Genomic DNA, 19,194 nt, shown 5'->3' with positions numbered 1-19,194 from the left:
CAGTGGTTTCTCTTGTTGTGGAGCACGGGCTCTAGGCTCATGGGCTTCAGTAGTTGTGGCATGCGGGCTCAGTAGTTGTGGCTCGTGGGCTCTAGACTGCAGCCTCAGTAGTTGGGGCGCACGGGCTTAGCTGCTCCGCGACATGTAGGATCTTCCCAGACCAGGGCTCGAGACCGTGTCCCCTGCCTTGGCAGGCAGATTCTTCACCACTGGGCCACCAGGCAAGTCCCACTTTATTTGTTTGTTGAATGAACAAGAGCAAAGCCCACCATCTGATTGGACGTCTGCAAGCTCCCTCCAGGCACTAAACCATCACAGCACCCCCAGTTGTAATTCCTGCTAGAATTGCCAAAACAGCCGTACACTCATTCGTGGATGTGCTCAGGAGAGGTGGCTCCTTGATATGTTGTGCACTTTCAGTGTCCTGGGCACCATCTCTAGGCTAATCATACTTGGTGTCGTTCACTCCACCAGCTTCCCTGGTTTACAGGTAATGAAGCTGAGGCTCAGAGAGGTGAGAGAGACGATGACAGCAATCACAGCAACACGGTTTTTGAGCATTGCTGTGCATGATTCTCTTTAAGTCTCACTACAGCCCCACACTATTATCCAGACTCAGGGTGCAAATCCTGGCTTTCCCTCCTGAGTCTGCCAGGAGGGAAAGCCAGGATTTGCACCCTGGTCTGTGTGACTCAGAATCCCACGCTCTTAACCGCGTGTGATTATACATTAAGCTGGATTCAAACCCGGGGCTCACCCCTGAGCAGTGCTTCCTGCTCCCTTGTCATGCACCAGAACCAGAAATCTACACCCTACACGTCATCATTTCTTTACACTCAGTGGCCCTGAGAACCACAGCCTGTGAGGTTGTGAACCCATCCCTGGTTCAGCTCTCCAAAGAGCCAAGGACAACAGTGACCTCTCTTCTCCAATTTTCTTGACAAAAAATATAACAAAATCCCAACTGGTTACACAAGACCAGGAAGACTAGAAAAGTACATTTAAAGTAACTGATATTCTACAAACATTCCCAAGGGGGGCGTGAACACTGAGAGAGGACCTCAGATCGGGAAAGCCATCACCCTGAACTAATGCTTTTGATTTACAAGACCAGAAGTGAAGTGTCCAAGCATGGCCCGGGGCTTCTGGGAAATTCGCACAGGACCCTGCATGCCCCCCGCATCTTGAGGGGAGAGGACAAGAGGAGGAAAGAGCCTTTGTCTCAGAGCTCAGGGCAGCTGAATTGTCAGGCCCAGACTTCCAAGGTCTGTGCAGCTGCAGGAGAGCAGAGGAGGGACAGAGTGGTAGGAGGTGAGATCAGAGAGGATACCAGAGACCCTGCAGGCTCTGAGAGGCATTGCACAGATTTCAGCTTTCGCCCTGTGTGCAATGGGAAATTTTGGAGGGTTTTGAGCAGAGGAGTGCCATGGTCTGATTTATGTCTTAAAATGATTTCTCAGGCAGCTATATGCAAAAGAGATTGTAGTTGGGCCAGGGAAGAAGCTGGGACACCAGGTAGGATACCCCTGCAATAACTCAGGCCAAGATGGCGGCAGCTGAGGAGGAGTGGTTAGATGTGGTCAGACCCTGGAAGTGTTGACAGGACTTCCTGACAGATGGGTCATGGGAGATGAGGAGAGGAGTGAGTCGAGGGGGACTCCAAGGGCTGTGGCTGGAGCAGCTGGATGGATTGGGATGCCATGTCTTGAGATGGTGAGGAGAGGAGATTCGAACTGAATTCTTAATGACCCTCCAACCCAGAGCAACAAGATTAACCTACTGCTTTGGCTTCAAGGCTCTCTGTCCCCTCCCTGTAAATCTTATCCACAAACCATCCATCCATCCAATTATTCATTCATTCATTTGTATCACTTAATAAACATCACTGGTAACTGCCATGTGGTAAACATGGGAGGCACTGGACACAGGAGGATTAATTAAATTCACACCCTGCGCTCCAGAAACATATAATTTAGTGGGGGATTCAGAGACCAGCCATCCTATTTTATGTATTCAGTCATCTGGTCCCTCAACAATCATCAGCACTTAATTTCTCACAAGCAAGCATTGCGATAGGCATTGCAGATGATCCTGCCCTTAAGAAAGTCCTAGTCCAATTGGAAAACCTGAGATTAACCATCCTTGCCCATTCAGTCATTCATTCATTCATTCACTGAAGGGTCACCAACATCCACCCTGTGCTGGTCTGGGAGAGGTTTCCCACTGGATGACCCAACAGTGGGGTCTACCAGGTGTCTCTAAGCAACAAGGCTTCCGTCTGGATCCCTGGCCTCCCCACAGGGTTCCACCTGCTGCCCTCACCATGTGAGCAAGCCCCAGTGGCAGCTGCCAGAGCCCATCACGACACCTCCCCGCAGCATGCTGGGGGCTAACTTCAGTGTTGTCTTCTTACAGAAAACCGTAAGTCCATCCATCCAGGTGGCCACCCTTGCAGCCATCCACGTGGGTACCATCTGACCTTTCTTAATACCCACAGGTCCAAGAACCCAAGATGCATTCACTCTGGAGGCTCCTGGTCCTCCTCAGCTCACTGGCCTTGCCCTTGGCACTCCATAAGCAGCACTGGCCTGGCCTGGCCAAGACCCACAGAGACAGCAAATCGGGTCTAGCGAGAAGTAAGCTAAGCCCATGCCCTGCCCGCTGTCACAGGGAGGGGAGGGAAAGCATTAACTTGACCCCACCACTGACTTGCTAGATGACCTGGAATTGGTCACTTACCCTCTTCTCTTCCTTTTTTCTTAGACCTGAAGTACACAAAATTGAGTTTGAGTTGATTGTATGCCTATTCCTAGCACAGCATCATTATGGTGAACCATGGCAAGACCCCTCTTGTGTTTTATTTTATGTTATTTTCCTCTCGACCTCTTATTCTCACTCCCATTCCCCTCTTCCTTGGCAGGCACTGCAGCTTGTTTAATATAGGTGTTGGCTTTTTTGGGGTGGTGCTGCACAGCTTGTGGGATCTTAGTTCCCTGACCAAGGATTGAAGTCGGGCCCCCGCAGTGAAAGCGCAGAGTCCTAACCACTGGAAAGCCAGGAAATTCCCTAATATATGTGTTTTTAGATGCCCGTATCCTTGTAAAACATACAATGTTTTGATTTACATAAATGGTAACGCCATATAGATTTCTTTTTTTTTTTTTTTACTGTTTTCACTGGACACCGTGCTGTTGACATCCGTTGCTTCAGACTTGTGCAGAAAAGTCCATGAAATACATCCACTTCATCATCACTTGGCCATTTCCCTAGGGATGAACACTTGCGTTGTCTCTAACTTCCCACTATTATAAACTACACAGCAGTGAACATTCTCACGTGTACTTCTTAGAACCTATGGGAGAATTTCCCTGGGATATACCCTGAAGGGAGATGGCTGGGCTCTAAGGCAGGTGCAAACTGAATTTAACTAGACTGCCAGACTGCTTTCTAGGATGGCTGTGCAGGTCTACACCCATTCCAATAACAAACAAGCATACCTGTATCCCTTGTTTCCCACCACTGGAGAGAATCCACTGGTATCAGCCTCCTTGGGCTGCCACAGCAAGATACCACAGACCAGGTGGCTTGAACAACAGACATTTATTTTCTCACAGCTCTGGAGGCTGGAAGTTCAAGATCAAGTTGCCCACAGGGTTAGTTTCTGGTGAAACCTCTCTTCCTGGCTTGTAGATGGCCACCTTCTCACCGTGTCCTCACAGGGCCTTTCCTCTGTGTGTGTACAGAGGGTGAGTGAGCACATTCTGGTGTCTCTTCCTCTTCTTATAAGGACGCCAGTCCCATCGGATTAAGGCCCCACCCTTATGACCCGATTCAACGTTAACTCCTCCTTCAAAGCCCCATCTCCAAATACAGTCACATTGGAGATTAAGGCTTCACTATATTGATTTGGGGCGGGGGGAGCACAATTCAGTACATAACAGCATCTTTCTAACTGTTTGCCAGTCTGATGTGTGTTTGAGTGATATCTAATTGTTTTAGCTTAACTATCTGATCAGTGAGAAGTTTGGGCAACACGTCTTAATTCTGTTAGCCATTTTGACTTCTTTGAATTCCCTGTTCTTATCTTTTGCCCATTTTACTATTTGCTTTCCAATTTTTTTAATCCTCTTTGATTTGAGAAGATGTTAATTTATTCTTTTTTTTTTTGATATAATGTATCAAACTAAAATTTATACTTTATAATGTAATATGATATTTTTATAATGTACTATTAGCTATTAGATTTGTTAGCTAGTAATTTATTTAGGATCTTAGCAAGTTTTTCATACATAAAGTTGATGTGTAATATCTTTTCCTTGTACTGTTCTTAAAGCAAGTTGTACTAGCCTCATAAAATGAATTTTGCATCTTCTTCTTTTTCTATTTTCTTTCACAATTACCTTTTCATAAAGTTGGGTAAAAGTCTTCCATGAAACCATCTAGATCAAAACTTTTGGGGAATGAGATCACTTGTTCCTATTTCTTAATGGTTTTAAGTTATCGATGTTTCCCATTTCCCCTCATCATGACTTGGCATTTTATGGTTTGCCATAGATGTGTGCATTGCATTTAGGTTATCAAATATATTCACATGTGGTTGTGGCTCCAGGTATCCTCATCTGTACAATAGGTGCAGTTAGAATGCTGTCTCATGGGGCTGCTTTTGAGACTTAAATGAAGGCAAGTATGTGCAAAGTGTTTTTCAACTGTGAAAATGTTTATCTCTACAACCACTTCTCACGTATTTGTTAGGGTGTTACAGAAAACCCAAGTCAATCTGGTTTAAACAATAAAAAAAAAGTATTTCACACAACTGAAAGTCATAGGTAGGGCAAGCTCCAGGTTTGGTTCAATCAGCAGCTCAAAGCTGCCAACCAGAACTGAATTTCATCCTTTTTTAGCTCTGTTATCATCACGGTTTCATCCGCAGGCTGCTGGTTCACAGTGTGATAGGAGAATGGTGGCCAGTGGCCATTGGAGCTATAGGCTGTCTTGTTCCTTTCCAGTAGGAGAAAGAGAAAGAGACCTTCCCCTCAAACATGAAGCATAGGGTCTTCTGTTTAGTCTGATAGAACCAACTTGGATCATATGCGAACTTTGTACCTGTAAGAGTCACCATACAATGATAATCAACAGCCTCATCTGGACCAGGAATTGAAAAGAGTGTCTGAATCAAAACAGGGGTCAGATGGGAAGAATAGGACGAATGGGTGGATGGGAGAGTGGGTGGATAAGCGGATGGATGGGAGGATGTATGGATGAGTGGATGGATGGATTGATAGATGGATATTGGATAGACAGATAGATGGAGAATAGATGGGAGGATGGATGGATGGACGGTTACTGGACTGACAACTACTAGTGTCTGCTGCTCACAAATTCCCAAGTGCTACTATCATCATTAACCAAGAGCTACTAAGAGTTCTAGGCATACCTATAGTTTCACTCCATCCTTGAAACTATTTCTTTACTGTATGTTCTCCTACTAGATAGAAAAATGGTTTGTGTGTTTAGTGCCCAGTACTGAGCCTGATACCCAGTAGATGCTCAGTAAATATCCTTTGGCTAAATGTCTCAATATTCCTAGTAAGTATCCTATGAGATGGGTATTATTACTGCCTTATTACACAGATGAGGAAATCAAGACTCAGGGAGGTGGCAGAGCTAGGATTTGAATCCAGATCTATGACTCCAGAGACATTTTCTTTCTTTTTTTTTTTTTTAATTTTTAAATTTAATTTATTTTGGGCTGCATTGGGTCTTTGTTGCTGTGCGCAGCCTTTCTCTAGTTGCGGCGAGCCGGGGCTACTCTTTGTCCCGGTGCGCGGGCTTCCCATTGCGGCGGCTTCCCCTCTTGCGGAGCACGGGCTCTGGGTGCACGGGCTTCGGTAGTTGTGGCGCACAGGCCTAGCTGCTTGGAGGCATGTGGGATCTTCCTGGACCGGGGCTCGAACCCGTGTTCCCTGCATTAGTGGGCAGACTCCCAACCACTGCGCCACCAAGGAAGCCCCAGAGACACTTTCTGCAGCAGAAACATGGGGTGCTGAAAGGGGGGCTGGCCCTGGAGGATCCTGGTGAGGTGTGACAATGGCTTCTGTGGCTCTGCAGTAGTACATAGTTCTCAGTGTGGGGCCTGAACACCTAGAGGGTTGAGTCAGTGCAATAGATGTGTCTTGAGGTGAGCTCTGAGGTTTGTCAGAACTGGGCCCCCAACCTGGGCAGCTGGGGTCTAGGGCCCAGAGAGCTAGGACTTCACGCAAGTCAATAGCTTTTCAAATTTCCCTCCTTTTTGGAATTCACTCTTTTCCACTGGTAGCTCCACCCAGCCCTGCAGTTTATTCCGAGCATGGTGGGGGAGGATTTCCATTTATTCTCTCCTTATTTGCCCACCTCTTTTTCTCTTCAACCAACATTTACTGTGATCTAGATCCTGTACATTAGGCTCTGTGTTCCAGATTCAGAGATACAGCACTGGGCAAATTTTCAACCATAATATCTCTCTTTAGCAGCTATTGCCTGCCAGACCCTCTGCAGGTGTGTCACACTGGCACTGCAAAGCATCATTTCACGGATGAAGAATGTGGATCTCAGTGTTTGGGGCAGGGGGATGACACACCAATCACTCAGCAAGAAGCCGGTGTGCCAGCCTGCAACCTGGGCCTCCTGGCTCCAAACCCCCCACCTTTGCCAGGACATCGTGCAATGTCACTGGTCCCATATCCATTTCCAGTTATTGCGCAGGGCCTCATGAAGCGCAATACAGAGCGCCGAATCCAGAACATCCGCTTCCTGGACAGTCTGAATGCCTCCAGGCAGACGGCCTCGGGGATGGTGGGCTGGCTAATTGGCAGCATGAGCCTTCAGCAGCATCAAGAAAGCAGGTGAGACCTTGAACCCCGTCACTGGCCCTGGGACTCCTGATAAAGCTCTAAGAGGGTAGAGCTTGAGTACGAGGCCTGTGAAGAGGAAAGGAGGGAAGATTGGAAGGAGATGTCAGACCCAACACAAGGATGAGTAGGGGGCCCAGCACAAAGGGTCAGTGGGAGAGGCAGCACAGCAGAATAATTAAAAGTGAAGGTTTGGGGGCAAAAGTTTCTGCATTTAAATCCTGACTCTGCCACCTGCTTTGGGGAAATTGCTGGGCCACTCTGGTCTCATCTATAAAATGGGTACCCAGAGCACAGCCTGGATAAACCTCTGGGGTGCCAAAGGAACTCAGGACTAGAGTCAGACATTTGAACCCCACTCTTGCTTGAAAGCTGTGTGACACTGGGCAAGGCATTTGAGCTCCCTGAGCTTCAGCCTTGAGTCCTCCTCAATGAAATGGGTGTAATTATCCCTGCGTCCTGGAGCTGTTAGGAGCTTTCCCTGTGGCACATAGTGGATGCGTAGCCATTGGTATAATTAGCCTCGCAGAACTGGGCCTGTCCTCCACCTCCATTTTCCCCCCTTCCTCTCAATGAATGCAGGCCTCCCCAGCTGCCTGGTCCCAAAGCTGCTCAAATGTAACACCATGATCCCAGCCTGCTGTGCCCTTGACCTACCTTCTCTCTGATTTGAATCCCTCATTCCCTCCATTTTAATGAGCGCCAGTACTCACCAGCAGGGTTTCCCTTGCTGTGTGCAGTCACAATCACTTCCCTTCATTCATTCCTTTAACAATTGTTACAGCTATTCATTGAGCGCCTACTGTGTACCAGCACCTGGGCTGGGTACTGGGAATACAGCTCTACATAGACCTACAGTCCCTACCCTTTTGGATCTTACATCCTAGTTAGTGAGATAGGCCACAAAAGTAAATAACTAATTTCAGATGGAGGGATATAACATGAAGACAAATTTAGCCAGATCAGGGGTGAGAGTGAGAGGGCTGGTCGGGGGACCTTCCTAACCCTTAAGTAGAAATATGAATGAAGAGAAGGAGGTGAGTGACATGAGGTCATGGGGGCACGGTGAGTGCAAAGGCCCTGAGGTAGGAAGGAGATTGATGCATTTGAGGAGGAGGAAAAGTCCTGTGTGGCTGGTGAGCAAGGGGAGGGTGGTAGGAGATGGGGCTGCAGAGGCAGGTGAGGCCAGACCCTGCAGATCTGAGGGGCTGTGATGCAGAGTTCAGATTTTATTGCAAGAGCAGGGAGAAACCAGTGGAGAACACTGAGTGACAGAGGAGTGTTAAGGCCCCTCTGGCTGCCACATGGAGATGGTTTGTGGAGAGGCCAAGATCGTGGCCTGGAGCCCAGAGAGAAACTAGAGCATCTCCAGGCAAGAAGTGATGGTGACCTGGACCAGACGAAAGCAACAGAGTAATGGGAAGTGTCCCATTTCAGGATATATTTTGCAAGCAGAACCAACATGATTTGCTAATGAGTGGAATGTGGCGGTGAGGGATGGAGAGAAGTTGAAGACAGCTCCCACCGTTTGGGTCTGGGCCCCTGGGCAGGTGGTGGGGCTATCCACTGAGAGCGGGAGGCTGGCTCTGAGAACGGGCCCAGGGGCTGGGTCTGCAGTTGGCTGTGGGTTTCACAAGTCAGTTGTGTGCAGCTGTTCAGGGGCGCTCGGGGACAGCTTGTAACCCCAGGGCTCCTGCAAGGAGCTCTTGCCCTCAGAGCATCTGTAAAAGGATCTGACTCCAAATCCGACTGCTAGGAGACAGGCCAGCCTTGTCTGTAACGCCCAAGGCCTTGAGGTCTGAGACCCTTCACCCCTGCAGGGGTCTTTGCTCTTTCCTTGTGCAGCGCCAACATCACCAACATTCAGCTGGACTATGGCGGGATCCGGATGTCTTTCCATAAGGAGTGGTTCTTGGCAAACATCTCACTTGAATTTGACATTGACTCGAGACTGTAAGTCATACAGAAGCGGGGCCTGAAGGGCACTGTTCCTCTTCACTGGGAACCTGGGAGTGGGCGGTGGGGGGACGGATTTTGGCAATTTGGGGAACCCTAATCTTTCTGCTGCAAACTGGTTTCAATTCCTGGTTTCCGAACTCACTTGCTGTGTGACCTTGGGCAAGTCACTTCACATCTCTGAGCCTTGGTTTCTTCAGCTGAAATGTGGATGGTGATCACTGGTCAGTGGAGGCAGGTCATTTGCTCATTTAAACCTATGTGAGTACCCTACAATGATTTTTAAATAGAGAAACAGGGGGCTTCCCTGGTGGCGCAGTGGTTGAGAGTCTGCCTGCCGATGCAGGGGACATGGGTTCGTGCCCCGGTCCGGGAAGATCCCACATGCCGCGGAGCGGCTGGGCCCGTGAGCCATGACCATGGCTGAGCCTGCGTGTCCGGAGCCTGTGCTCCGCAATGGGAGAGGCCACAACAGTGAGAGGCCCGCGTACCGCCAAAAAAAAAAAAAAAAAAAAAAGAGAAACAGTTAAATGATCGCATCACCCTTCCCTCCTCGGGTTTAGACTACCCTTTAACATCTACTGCCTCTGGGAGGGCTCCACTAAATGGTAAAGACTTTTAGAATAAGATTAACTCTCAATTTTTGAATTTCCGAACGCCCCCTAACCTGGTCTATTTAAAGGATTTTCAGAAGGCACTATGGCTAGTAATGTTTTTCTCCTTAATCACTGACCACAGAATTTAACATCCAGGCAACGTGGAGCCCCACTGTGCTGATGTGTTGAAAGAGCCACTCTCCGTGTTGGCTGCTTCCTCCTGCTTCTATTCTTTCTCTGTCTCCTGCCCCTCACCCCTCCTCCTCTCTCTCGTCCCCAGGCTCTTCAATAACCAGATCATAAAGACACAGGCACGCATGAACCTCGCTGTGGAGTTCTGGCTGGAGAAAGATGAGTTTGGCCGGAGGGATCTGGTGATAGGCAACTGCCACGTGGAGCCCAGCAGCGTCCGCATGACTGTCCTCACTGAGTAAGATCCCAGGGCTGGGCCCCTTTCTGACTGGCCCTGGCTGCAGCCGCAGGTCTCCACCACCTCCTGGGTGAGCCCCAAACAGATCGCACCCAGGATCTTCCCCAGGATCTGTTCCTCCTCCTGCATCCCCATCCCAGAGGTAGCCCTGCCACCCTCCCAGAAGCCAGACTCCTCCTCCCCCTCACTCCCCACAGCCCATCTTCCACAGGTCCCATCAATGACCTCCCGGCAACCCTCACCTGCTCCCTTTCTCTCCATCCCCACAGCCACTGACTGGGCTCATAGTCCACTTCCTGGACCACTGTGGGAGCCTCCTCCAACTTTCCCTGACTCAGACCTCACCGCTTTCACTCTGTTCTCCCCCTGCAGCAGAAATCACTTTCTAGCCCAGAAATCTAGCCATGTCAGCCAGCCCCTGCTCCAGACACTCCAATGGTCCTCCAGTGCCCTCTTGATGAAGAGCAAACTCCTGGATGTCACTCAAGGCCCTACTTGTCCTGTCCCTTACCCCACTCTGCAGCCCTTTGCCCTCAAGTCTCTCTGAAGAACCCCCCTCCATCAATATGCCATACATTTTCATACCACCATGCCTTTGCGCATGCTGATCCTTATGCTTGGATGCCCCTCCTTCCTTCTTTAAAGCTCTTCCTCGTCACTCATTCATTCAACAAATATTTGCTGAGAACTTACTATGTGCTAGGCACAACATGCTTGATGCTAGGGATACAGTAGTGAACAAGATAGAAAAAAATAGACTTAATTAAAGATCTGTAGACTAGCTGACCAAGTGTGTCAACCCCAACAGACTGAGTCCCTCAAGGGCAAGATTTGTGTCTGATCTCTCTCTGTAATTCCAGAATGCTGAAAGCAACTAGGTCATCAGTGGGTATCCATTCATTTATTCGTCAGACATTCACTGAATGCCTAGATCATGCCAGACATCCACGAAGAAAACTGTGGACTGTAGTTACTGACCTGGTTCTAATCTAATCAGCACTTAACTAGCTGTGTGACCTTGGGCAAGGCACATCACCTCTCTGAGCTGCGCCTCTGACTATTGCTTACAATGATGCCTCTCACGTAGGGCTCTCTGAGGATTAAATGGCTGTGTGAGATGTTCTCCACACACAGCACCTGACATTAGTATTGTCTGTATTTATCTGTTCTGTTCTGTGTATCTATCTCTCTTTCTAGAGATATCCCACCAAAGATGAAACATTTTTTCCACAACCTCAGAGACAACCTGGAAAAAGTTATCCCACACCTGATAGAAAGTCAGGTAAGTTTCAGAAAAGTAGTTTCACCTTGGGCATCCTTGGGTCCGAGGGTCAGGGCATATATATTGGCATTTCAGCAAAGAATTGGGCTTTAGAACCTGAGAAATCTCAAATTAAGATGTTAAATTTTGCCATCTACTGACTGTGTGTCCTTGGGCAAGTGACTTAGCCTCCATGAGCCTCAGTTTCCCCATCTGTAAAATGGGAACCATCACAGTCTCCATTTCACAGAGAGCCACAAGGATTCAGGGGGGCAAAGCACGGAAGTGCTGTGCATAGCACCTGGTGGGTAGTTGGTGTTCAGTACAAGGGAGCCACACTTGCCATGATTCCTTGTGGAAATCCCGAGGCTTCCAGCCACAGTCCCTCCAGTTTTCTTTTCCCACTCCCTGGTCTGACCCTTCTCTCTGTGTTGGTGGCCCAGGAATGTCCTCTGATCGATGAAATCCTCAGGCAGCTGGATGTGAAACTGTTGAAAAGCCTCATGGGTGAGTGAGCACCTGTGTCCTTCCGGGGAGAGGACTCAGGACGGGCAAATGGCCAGAAGAGGTGCCCCCGCTGCAGCTCTCACTGAGGCCTGCTGAGGGGTGTCTGCATGTGCTCTGAGGACACTCAGAGATGACCATACGACCATGACCTTCACTATCCCCCGAGAGAGCCGGGACAGCAGAGGGCACCCCTACCAAGCAGGCTGTGCCCCGCCAATTCACCCAAACCTCCAGGTTACCAGAGCTTCTCCCAAGATCTCCACTCAATCCTTTAGGGAGCACTGCCCTCCCACACACCCAAGCCCTCCCCCATCCCAGTTGCAGATAAACAGATATAGTCCCTGCCTTCAGGGAGCTCACAGTGAGTGGAAGACACAAGAACTGAATAGTTAGATATCATTTGAAGGGTTTTAATGTGAATGTTCCCGGCACCAGGCCTTGGTCAGCATGGATGGATGAGAGACCCCTTCGGTGTGGACCTGGGGGTCAGAGGGAAGACACCTGGTGACTGATTCTGCCTCTCCTCCTTACAGAACAGGCCATTGCTCATGAACTCAACCAACTTTGAGTCCAGCCAGCCTTCCACGAGCCAGAATTGAGCGCCCCCTAGCTGCCCACTGATAATCAGAAGGAGATTCCAGATTTGGAGACCACAAGTCGCCCTCAGAGTGGGGCTTCCGATGTCCCACTTTCACCACAGGCCCTGTGGACATCCTGTCCTCTTCCACAATAAATTCTAGCTCTGAAGGGTACAGAGGTCCTTCTTCTTGGGCCCTGAGGTTTTGAGTTCCAAAAGTCAGACCTGATGAAGGTCCATCCTGAGACTTGGCTGATGGCTGATAAGGTCCATCCCAAACCCAGGATATGCCTGGGTTTGCTCATCAACCCAGAAATGCCAGAGAAAACCCTCTTTCTTTTCCTGTAATTTGCAGCCAATAGCCCATCCATGGATGTGCTCATCAATGTGGGGAGGGCCCTGTTGAGAGTTCCCATCCCCGTGTTCATTCAACCCATGTTTATTGAGCACCTAATATGTGCCCAGAGCCTTGCTGGGCTCCAAGGGGGTGAAGAGGAACGGTGACAGAGTGGTAAAGTATAAACACTGGCACCAGACAGATCTGAGTTCAAGTTTGATTCAGCCCAACGAGAAGTTCCAGGAGGGTATAAACATATACATCAGGGTGACCAACGACCCTCCAGCCCCCAGCACAGGCCTGACACCAAATGTGTGCTCAGCAAATACCCAGGGTTAAATAATGGGTGAGTCCTCGTCTTATGACTCCCTAGCTGTATCGGGGACAAGGCATTTTACCTTTTGTTCTCCCTCCCCTGCAAAGTGGGAATAGAAATCTTACACGATGTGGAGCAGCGGGGCCTCACACTGCTGGAGGGAGATGAGTTGCGTCTCCACTTTGTAAAACTCATGGCAACATCCCCTGAAGGGCAACATATTCCTCCCTCTGACCCACAGTCCCGATCCTAGGTACAGAAATACATGCACGTGGACACCGCAAGACGTGTCTAAGATTGCTCATAGCATCCATAGTCATAATAGCCCCAGAGTGAAAACTCCCTAAATGCCCATCAAAAGAATGGGTAAATAGAGTCGGTAAATACCTTGTGGGATAGTCACCAGCGGAATGCTCTACAGTAATGAAAATAACCTACACCCACACAACCACGTGGATGGATCTCACACACCTAACAAAGCCAGGCCCCGAAACACACATCTCCCATCTATATGAGGCTCAAACACAGCAAACCTAATCCGTGCTGTCAGAGGTCAGGATGGTGGTTACCCTCAGGGAGAGGGTAGTAGTAGGAGGGCCTTCTGGAGGGCTGGTAACACTCTGCTTCTTGATCTGGGTGCTGGTTATGGGGAGGGTGTTCAGTTTGTGAAAATTCATTGAGCTATTCACTTATGTGCATTTTTCTTATGTATGTTATACTTTAACCAAAAAATTTTTTTTGAAAATAAAAACTATTTACCATGCAAGATGTTTGTAGGAGTACATGAAAAGGAGTACATTTGCAATGTTTAGCATCTGCTAGGTCCATGGGAAATACTTATTAAAAGTCATTTAATTCATTGCTAATTATTTGATTAATGACTACTCACTTCTTAAATATAGATTCCTGCCCTCCTCCACCCAAGGAAAGGGACAGCATACTGAGAAATCAAGGGGAAATCACACACACACACACACACACACACACACACACACACACACACACACAATAATAGTAGCACATACATCTAAGCACTCTGCATGTGCCAATCTTGGTGTTAGGAGCTTGCATCCAGCATCTCATCAAATCCTCACAGAAACCCCATGAAGTCCAAAACTGCTATCCTATTCATGTATGAGGACACTGAGGCTCAGAGAGGGCAAGCCACTTGCCCAAGGTCACAGAGCCAGGAAATGACCAAGTCGACTGCACTCAAGCAGCCAGACTCCAGAGCCCACAGCCTTGACCACTCTGAATCCCCACTTCAGTCTTCCATCCCTTCCTTCTAACTCCCCTATCCCACCCGCAACCCCACACTGAGAGGAAAATGTTGAAATCTGCGTTCCGCTAGATTGACAAGCTCAAACAAGGAAGTGTCAACAGCTCAGAGAAGAGAATAGGGCAAGAGATACTCATGTCTCCATCTTTCAATTCAGACTCCCTAATCCGAAATGCTTCACTGGGGATCTGCAACCCTAAACACCCATGTTCACACGAATGATTCCCCCTGACAGCCTTGAGTTTACAGGGGTTTTCTGGCTCATGATTCAAAGAGCAAACATGGGAGGGCTGGGCCCCGTCCTCCAACGAGGTTGCCTGGTCCCTTGTGAAGGCACCTCTTGTCTGTCTTCTTCCTGACCCTTCCAGGGGTGCCTTTCTCAAGGGGCCTCCTTGGGTTTCTCACATTCTGTTTTGTTTTCATTTTGAGGTTCACAGAGCTGTGGACTCATTGTGTTTTCTCCTGGAGGAGCTTGTTTCACAATGGACCTCTATTATGATACTGGGGTCCGGGGTTGTGGGGGGGTACTCAGAAGCTTGCTCCAGGCCCTGCCCACCTGTGCTTGTAACGTCCAAGCCCTTCCGTACAGAGTTCTGACTCCCAGGGAAGAGAACCAGCATCCCACCCCCAAGTTCTGGAGAACAGACCTTGCATAGTTCAGAGTCCCTTGAAAAATAAAATGAACTCTGCCCTTTAGAAATGGATCTCATTTTGTTTTTGACTGAACTGGATGGATATTTATTAAAATAAAAAGGGAAGTGGCGGGACTCTAGATGTTAATTTTTCCTTTTAGTTCATCTGTACTTTCCCGATTTTTCACCAGTGAACACATGTTCATTAGCAATAATATAAAGTGGATATACAGAGAACCACAAACACTGGATATACAGAGAAGGGGTAGCTTCCTTATTCCATCTGTAACTAACCCATTCTTCTTTACAATAACCACTTATTAGAGGGGAAACATTACTTTTTCAGTCTATTTTAAACCATAGTTCAATTCAGTACATAAAAATGGATCCCTTGATTCACAAAATGACACCAGTAAAGGCTCCCAAACACAGTCACAATCTGATATGTAGGAAGAAAAGGGCATGACCTCCAGTTTCTGACAAACACATTGGGGAGGCATTGACGTCGCCAATGCGGAAAACACTGTCTTGAAATGTTAGCTGGGTGTCCGTCCACGCTTCCTGATGCCCCATGACCTTTGCCCTGCTCAGGGCACTGGAACAAGCAGCACCTGTGTTTCAAGGAAGGGCAACTTCAGCAGAAGCAGAGAGAAGGCTTCTGAGTCTACAAAGCCTGGGTCTCTGACAAAACAGCAGTGACAGAGAACAGATCAGTGGTTGCCAGTTGCAGGGGAAGAGGGAGGGGTAATTATGAAAGGGCAGCATGAGCGTATTTTGGGGGTGATGGAACTGTTCTGTATTATTGTATTATTGTGGCTACATAAAACTATTCATGTGTTAAACTCATTGAATTATACACCCAAGAAAAGTCAATTTTACTGTAGGTTAATTTTTTTTTAAAGACTGAGTTGTTTTGTTTGTTTGTTTGTTTTAGTTATAAGATACTATTTCTCTTTTCACTCTCTCTCCCTTTTTATTTTGGCCGTACCTTCGGCTTACAGTATCTTAGTTTCCCCACCAGGGATTGAAGGCCACGGCAGTGAAAGCACCGAATCCTAACCACTGAACTGTCAGGGAATTCCCAAAGCCTGGGTTTTTCAATTTAAAATTGGGGGCATAGGAGACATTAAGAATAGCATATACATGATGAATTGAAGCAAGGTTTCCTGCCCCCAGGACTAGAAAATTTCCCATGTTGGGTTGGTGGAGTGTGAGGGTCCAAGAGAAATTGAAGAGAAAATAGTTCTAGTGGGTTCTGAGAAGTGTCTCATGGCCTTGCTTCTCCCCAGGCAAACCTTGACGTGGGCGGAGGACAACAGAAACCCCAAGTCGATGTGCGGGATTCCAGAACAGAGGGGTTCTGTGCCCACATTCCCTTCCAGAACCAGGAGAGGTGGCAGGACCGCAGGGAGAGAAAGTTAACTGGAAGGTCTCAGTAGTTCCAGGCAGATGGGCTGCGGCAGTCCCCCGGGGTCTTGCCTGAGACCCAAGGAATCGAGACACAGAACAATTTTGGGTGTCCAGCAAGGATGTCCAGTAAAAAGTAAAGGCTAGGGCTTCCCTGGTGGCACAGTGGTTGAGAGTCCGCCTGCCGATCCAGGGGACGCGGGTTTGTGCCCCGGTCCGGGAAGATCCCACCTGCCGCGGAGCAGCTGGGCCCGTGAGCCATGGCCGCTGAGCCTGCGCGTCCGGAGACTGTTGCTCCGCAACGGAAGAGGCCACAACAATGAGAGGCCCCGTGTACCCAAAAAAAAAAAAAAAAAAGTAAAGGCTAAATTCGAAGGCGCCTTTTGGACGGGAGGGAAGCACAGCATCTTGGCATCAAGGGGTCAGATGGCATATGGCTGTTTCTATATTTCCAGTCAAAACAAGGACAGGACAGCCTTCTTCAGATGCCTTGGCACAAATAAAGCCCCTGGAACAGAAATAAAATCCCAGGGGGAAATGGGGAAGTTTTTGTTACTCAGCAAAATCGCATGTGAAATGCTAAACTATACATACATTAGAAAAAAAATATGTAGGGGAGTTCGCTGGTGGCCTAGTGGTTAGGATTCAGGGCTTTCACTGCAGAGGCCAGGGTTAGATCCCTGGTCAGGGAACCATCCCACATGCTGCATGGCACGGCACAGCCAAAATACAAAAAAATAAATAAGCAAATAAATAAATAAATGAAGGGATTATGTATTTAAAAAAAAAATGTAGGGACCTCCCTGGCATTCCAATGGTTAAGACTTTGCCTTTCAATGAAGGCGGTGCGGGTTTGATCCCTGATTGGGGAGCTAAGATCCTAGAGGCCTTGCGGCCAAAAAAACAAGACATAAAACAGAAGCAATATTGTAACAAATTCAATAAAGACTTTAGAAAATGGTCCACATCAAAAAAAATCTTCAAAGAAAAATGTAGACACATGAGTTTATGAACTGAAGTTCATACCCCGTCCCCAGACATTATCCCCCACAGCCCTGTGAGGTAGATATTATCCTCCCATTTTACAGATGAGGAAACTGAAGTTCAAAGGTTTGGAGGGACTTGCCCAGGGTCACAGGATTTGAACCAGAGCAGTATGCGCCCATATCCATCCCCTTTCTGCCGTAACACAAATGCAGCCTCCTAGCTTCAAACCAGCAGCTGTTAGCTGTCCAGTAACAAACTTGAATCCATTCTTTGGCTTATCTGCTTCCGTTTCACAAAAAAATAGTAGCAACCTGACCCAAACCACAAGAGTTGTACCAAGATAACATAAATGGGGACCCCTTTGAGGATGACTGACAACATACAAGCTGTGGGAAGAGTCTGGTGAGTGATTGAATGGATGAGTGAGTTCAAGGCCATGGCCCAGTTCCTTGGAGGCATCGGCCAGACTCTCACAGGAAGTGGGAGCAGCTCCAGTGAAGGTCTGACATGAGGGGAAGGCAGTGTGGCTCACTGATTACAGGGGCATCAGACACAGGGGAGAATTCTGACTCCACTCACTCGCTGTGTATCCCTGGGAAGTAATCACCTTCTCTGAAACTTAGTCTCCTTATCTGACATTTGAGGTTCAACAATATCAACCACTCATGACAAAGATGAAGTTCAGGTACGGAAAGCACCTGGCACATAGTGGGTAGAGTCCATAAATGTGCATTTTGCCCTTCTCTCTCCGCTTTTGCTTATAATGTGTTTGGTTCTGCAAGACAAGAGCTGCTCTCACTGGACTAGGGCCTGGACTTCCCTGTGCCTCGTTTTTTCACCTGTAAAATAGACTCCAAAGGCCCAAGTGGTGGTAACAAATGCCTCATTACTTCATTTGGGGAAGGGAAGAAGAAAGGGTAAGGGTAGAGACCAGGATGTCACACAATCCCTCAGGCCTGGGAAACTGGAAAGCATTTTCCAGACTATAAAAGTGGGAGGCATGGCATTCACAGACATGGGGATGCAAAATGGTCAGAGCGTGCCCAAGGCATCCTCATCTCTCAGCCCAGTGATTAAGAGAAAGGACTAGAGCGTGAATGCCTGGGCCCCATGCCCACTGTGAGACTCTGGACGTGTCACCTCACACTACGAGCCTCAGTTTCCCCCGGTAGAATGGATGTACTCATCCCCGTCCCACACAGGGCTGTGAGAATTTGTGAGGGGCTGGAGGTGAAAAACGATTTTGCACCTGGCATTCAGCAAGAGCTTGGCAAGTATTAGCTGTTGACACTGTTTTTATTGTTATTATTATCCAATGGGTTGAGTCCTAATGATACTGACCAGGGTTTTTGACCTTCCTTAATCAACAGAAATTGACTAGAGGCCAGACAAGAAATTCAAGCAAGCCTTTATGGGGGCCCCTGCTGCAGCAGGGGGGAGTGAAAACTAGTAACAGGTTCCCTTGCTCACGGCCGGCCCCGGAGGCAGGGCAAGCTGGTTCCTTCTATGGGGTGAGGGTAGGGGTGCGTCCAGGGGTCAGGCTAGAGGGGTGGCTTACGTAGTTTTCCCACCCCTCTGGTGGTGGTGAGTTCAGGGGGCATGCGCAGTGATCTGTTTTTGCTCCTGGCTCTTCAGAAGTGGCAGATGGGTTTTAGGTCCTTTTGTATGTTGTTGTCCATAATTTTCCCCAACTGCCCATGCACGCGGTTATGTTTAGTCCCGTATAGTTTGTTTGTATTTTGTTGCTTGAGGAGACATTTGTCCAGGTGCAAGCACTTCAGCAAAGAGTCCCAGGTCCCAGGCCCCAGCCTGTCTCACTAACTCTGCCCCATCCTCTCTGTGTCCTTGGGCACCTGTCCCCACTGGGTCTCAGTTTTCTCCTCTGCAAAGGAGGAACAGCAACCCCTCCCTCCAGGGTTCTGTGAGGATGTGTAGCCCCCAGCATGTGACTGTCACGCAATTAGGACTCAGAAGCCAGGACACCCCTGCCCTGGAACTGAGGGCTGCCCCAGATGTAGGGAA

The 19,194-nt window shown here is 48.4% G+C and overlaps 1 protein-coding gene across 1 annotated transcript; it reads left to right on the top strand.

Moving 5' to 3' along the window:
• The first annotated feature begins 2,291 nt into the window (after positions 1-2,291).
• On the top strand, positions 2,292-12,388 carry BPIFA3 (BPI fold containing family A member 3). The gene is made up of 8 exons (XM_007446836.1): positions 2,292-2,325; positions 2,498-2,636; positions 6,731-6,881; positions 8,733-8,840; positions 9,720-9,869; positions 11,067-11,151; positions 11,574-11,637; positions 12,171-12,388. The coding sequence occupies exons 2-8, from the start codon at positions 2,513-2,515 to the stop codon at positions 12,203-12,205; spliced, it is 717 nt and encodes a 238-aa protein (XP_007446898.1). The 5' UTR covers positions 2,292-2,325; positions 2,498-2,512; the 3' UTR covers positions 12,206-12,388.
• The last annotated feature ends 6,806 nt before the right edge of the window (positions 12,389-19,194 follow it).

Source organism: Lipotes vexillifer, unplaced genomic scaffold (assembly GCF_000442215.2).
Source record: "Lipotes vexillifer unplaced genomic scaffold, Lipotes_vexillifer_v1.1 scaffold75, whole genome shotgun sequence".
Lineage (NCBI taxonomy): Eukaryota > Metazoa > Chordata > Mammalia > Artiodactyla > Lipotidae > Lipotes > Lipotes vexillifer.
The sequence above is the reverse complement of the archived record's forward strand: the minus strand, read 5'-3'. Positions and strand labels throughout refer to the sequence as shown.

Bases quoted from the DNA above. Each gene is read 5' to 3' on its own strand.
- BPIFA3 (XM_007446836.1), top strand. From the start codon at position 2,513: ATGCATTCACTCTGGAGGCTCCTGGTCCTCCTCAGCTCACTGGCCTTG. The intron at 2,637-6,730 runs GTAAGCTAAGCC...ATCCATTTCCAG, and splicing joins CAAATCGGGTCTAGCGAGAA to TTATTGCGCAGGGCCTCATG. The intron at 11,152-11,573 runs GTAAGTTTCAGA...TTGGTGGCCCAG, and splicing joins CACACCTGATAGAAAGTCAG to GAATGTCCTCTGATCGATGA.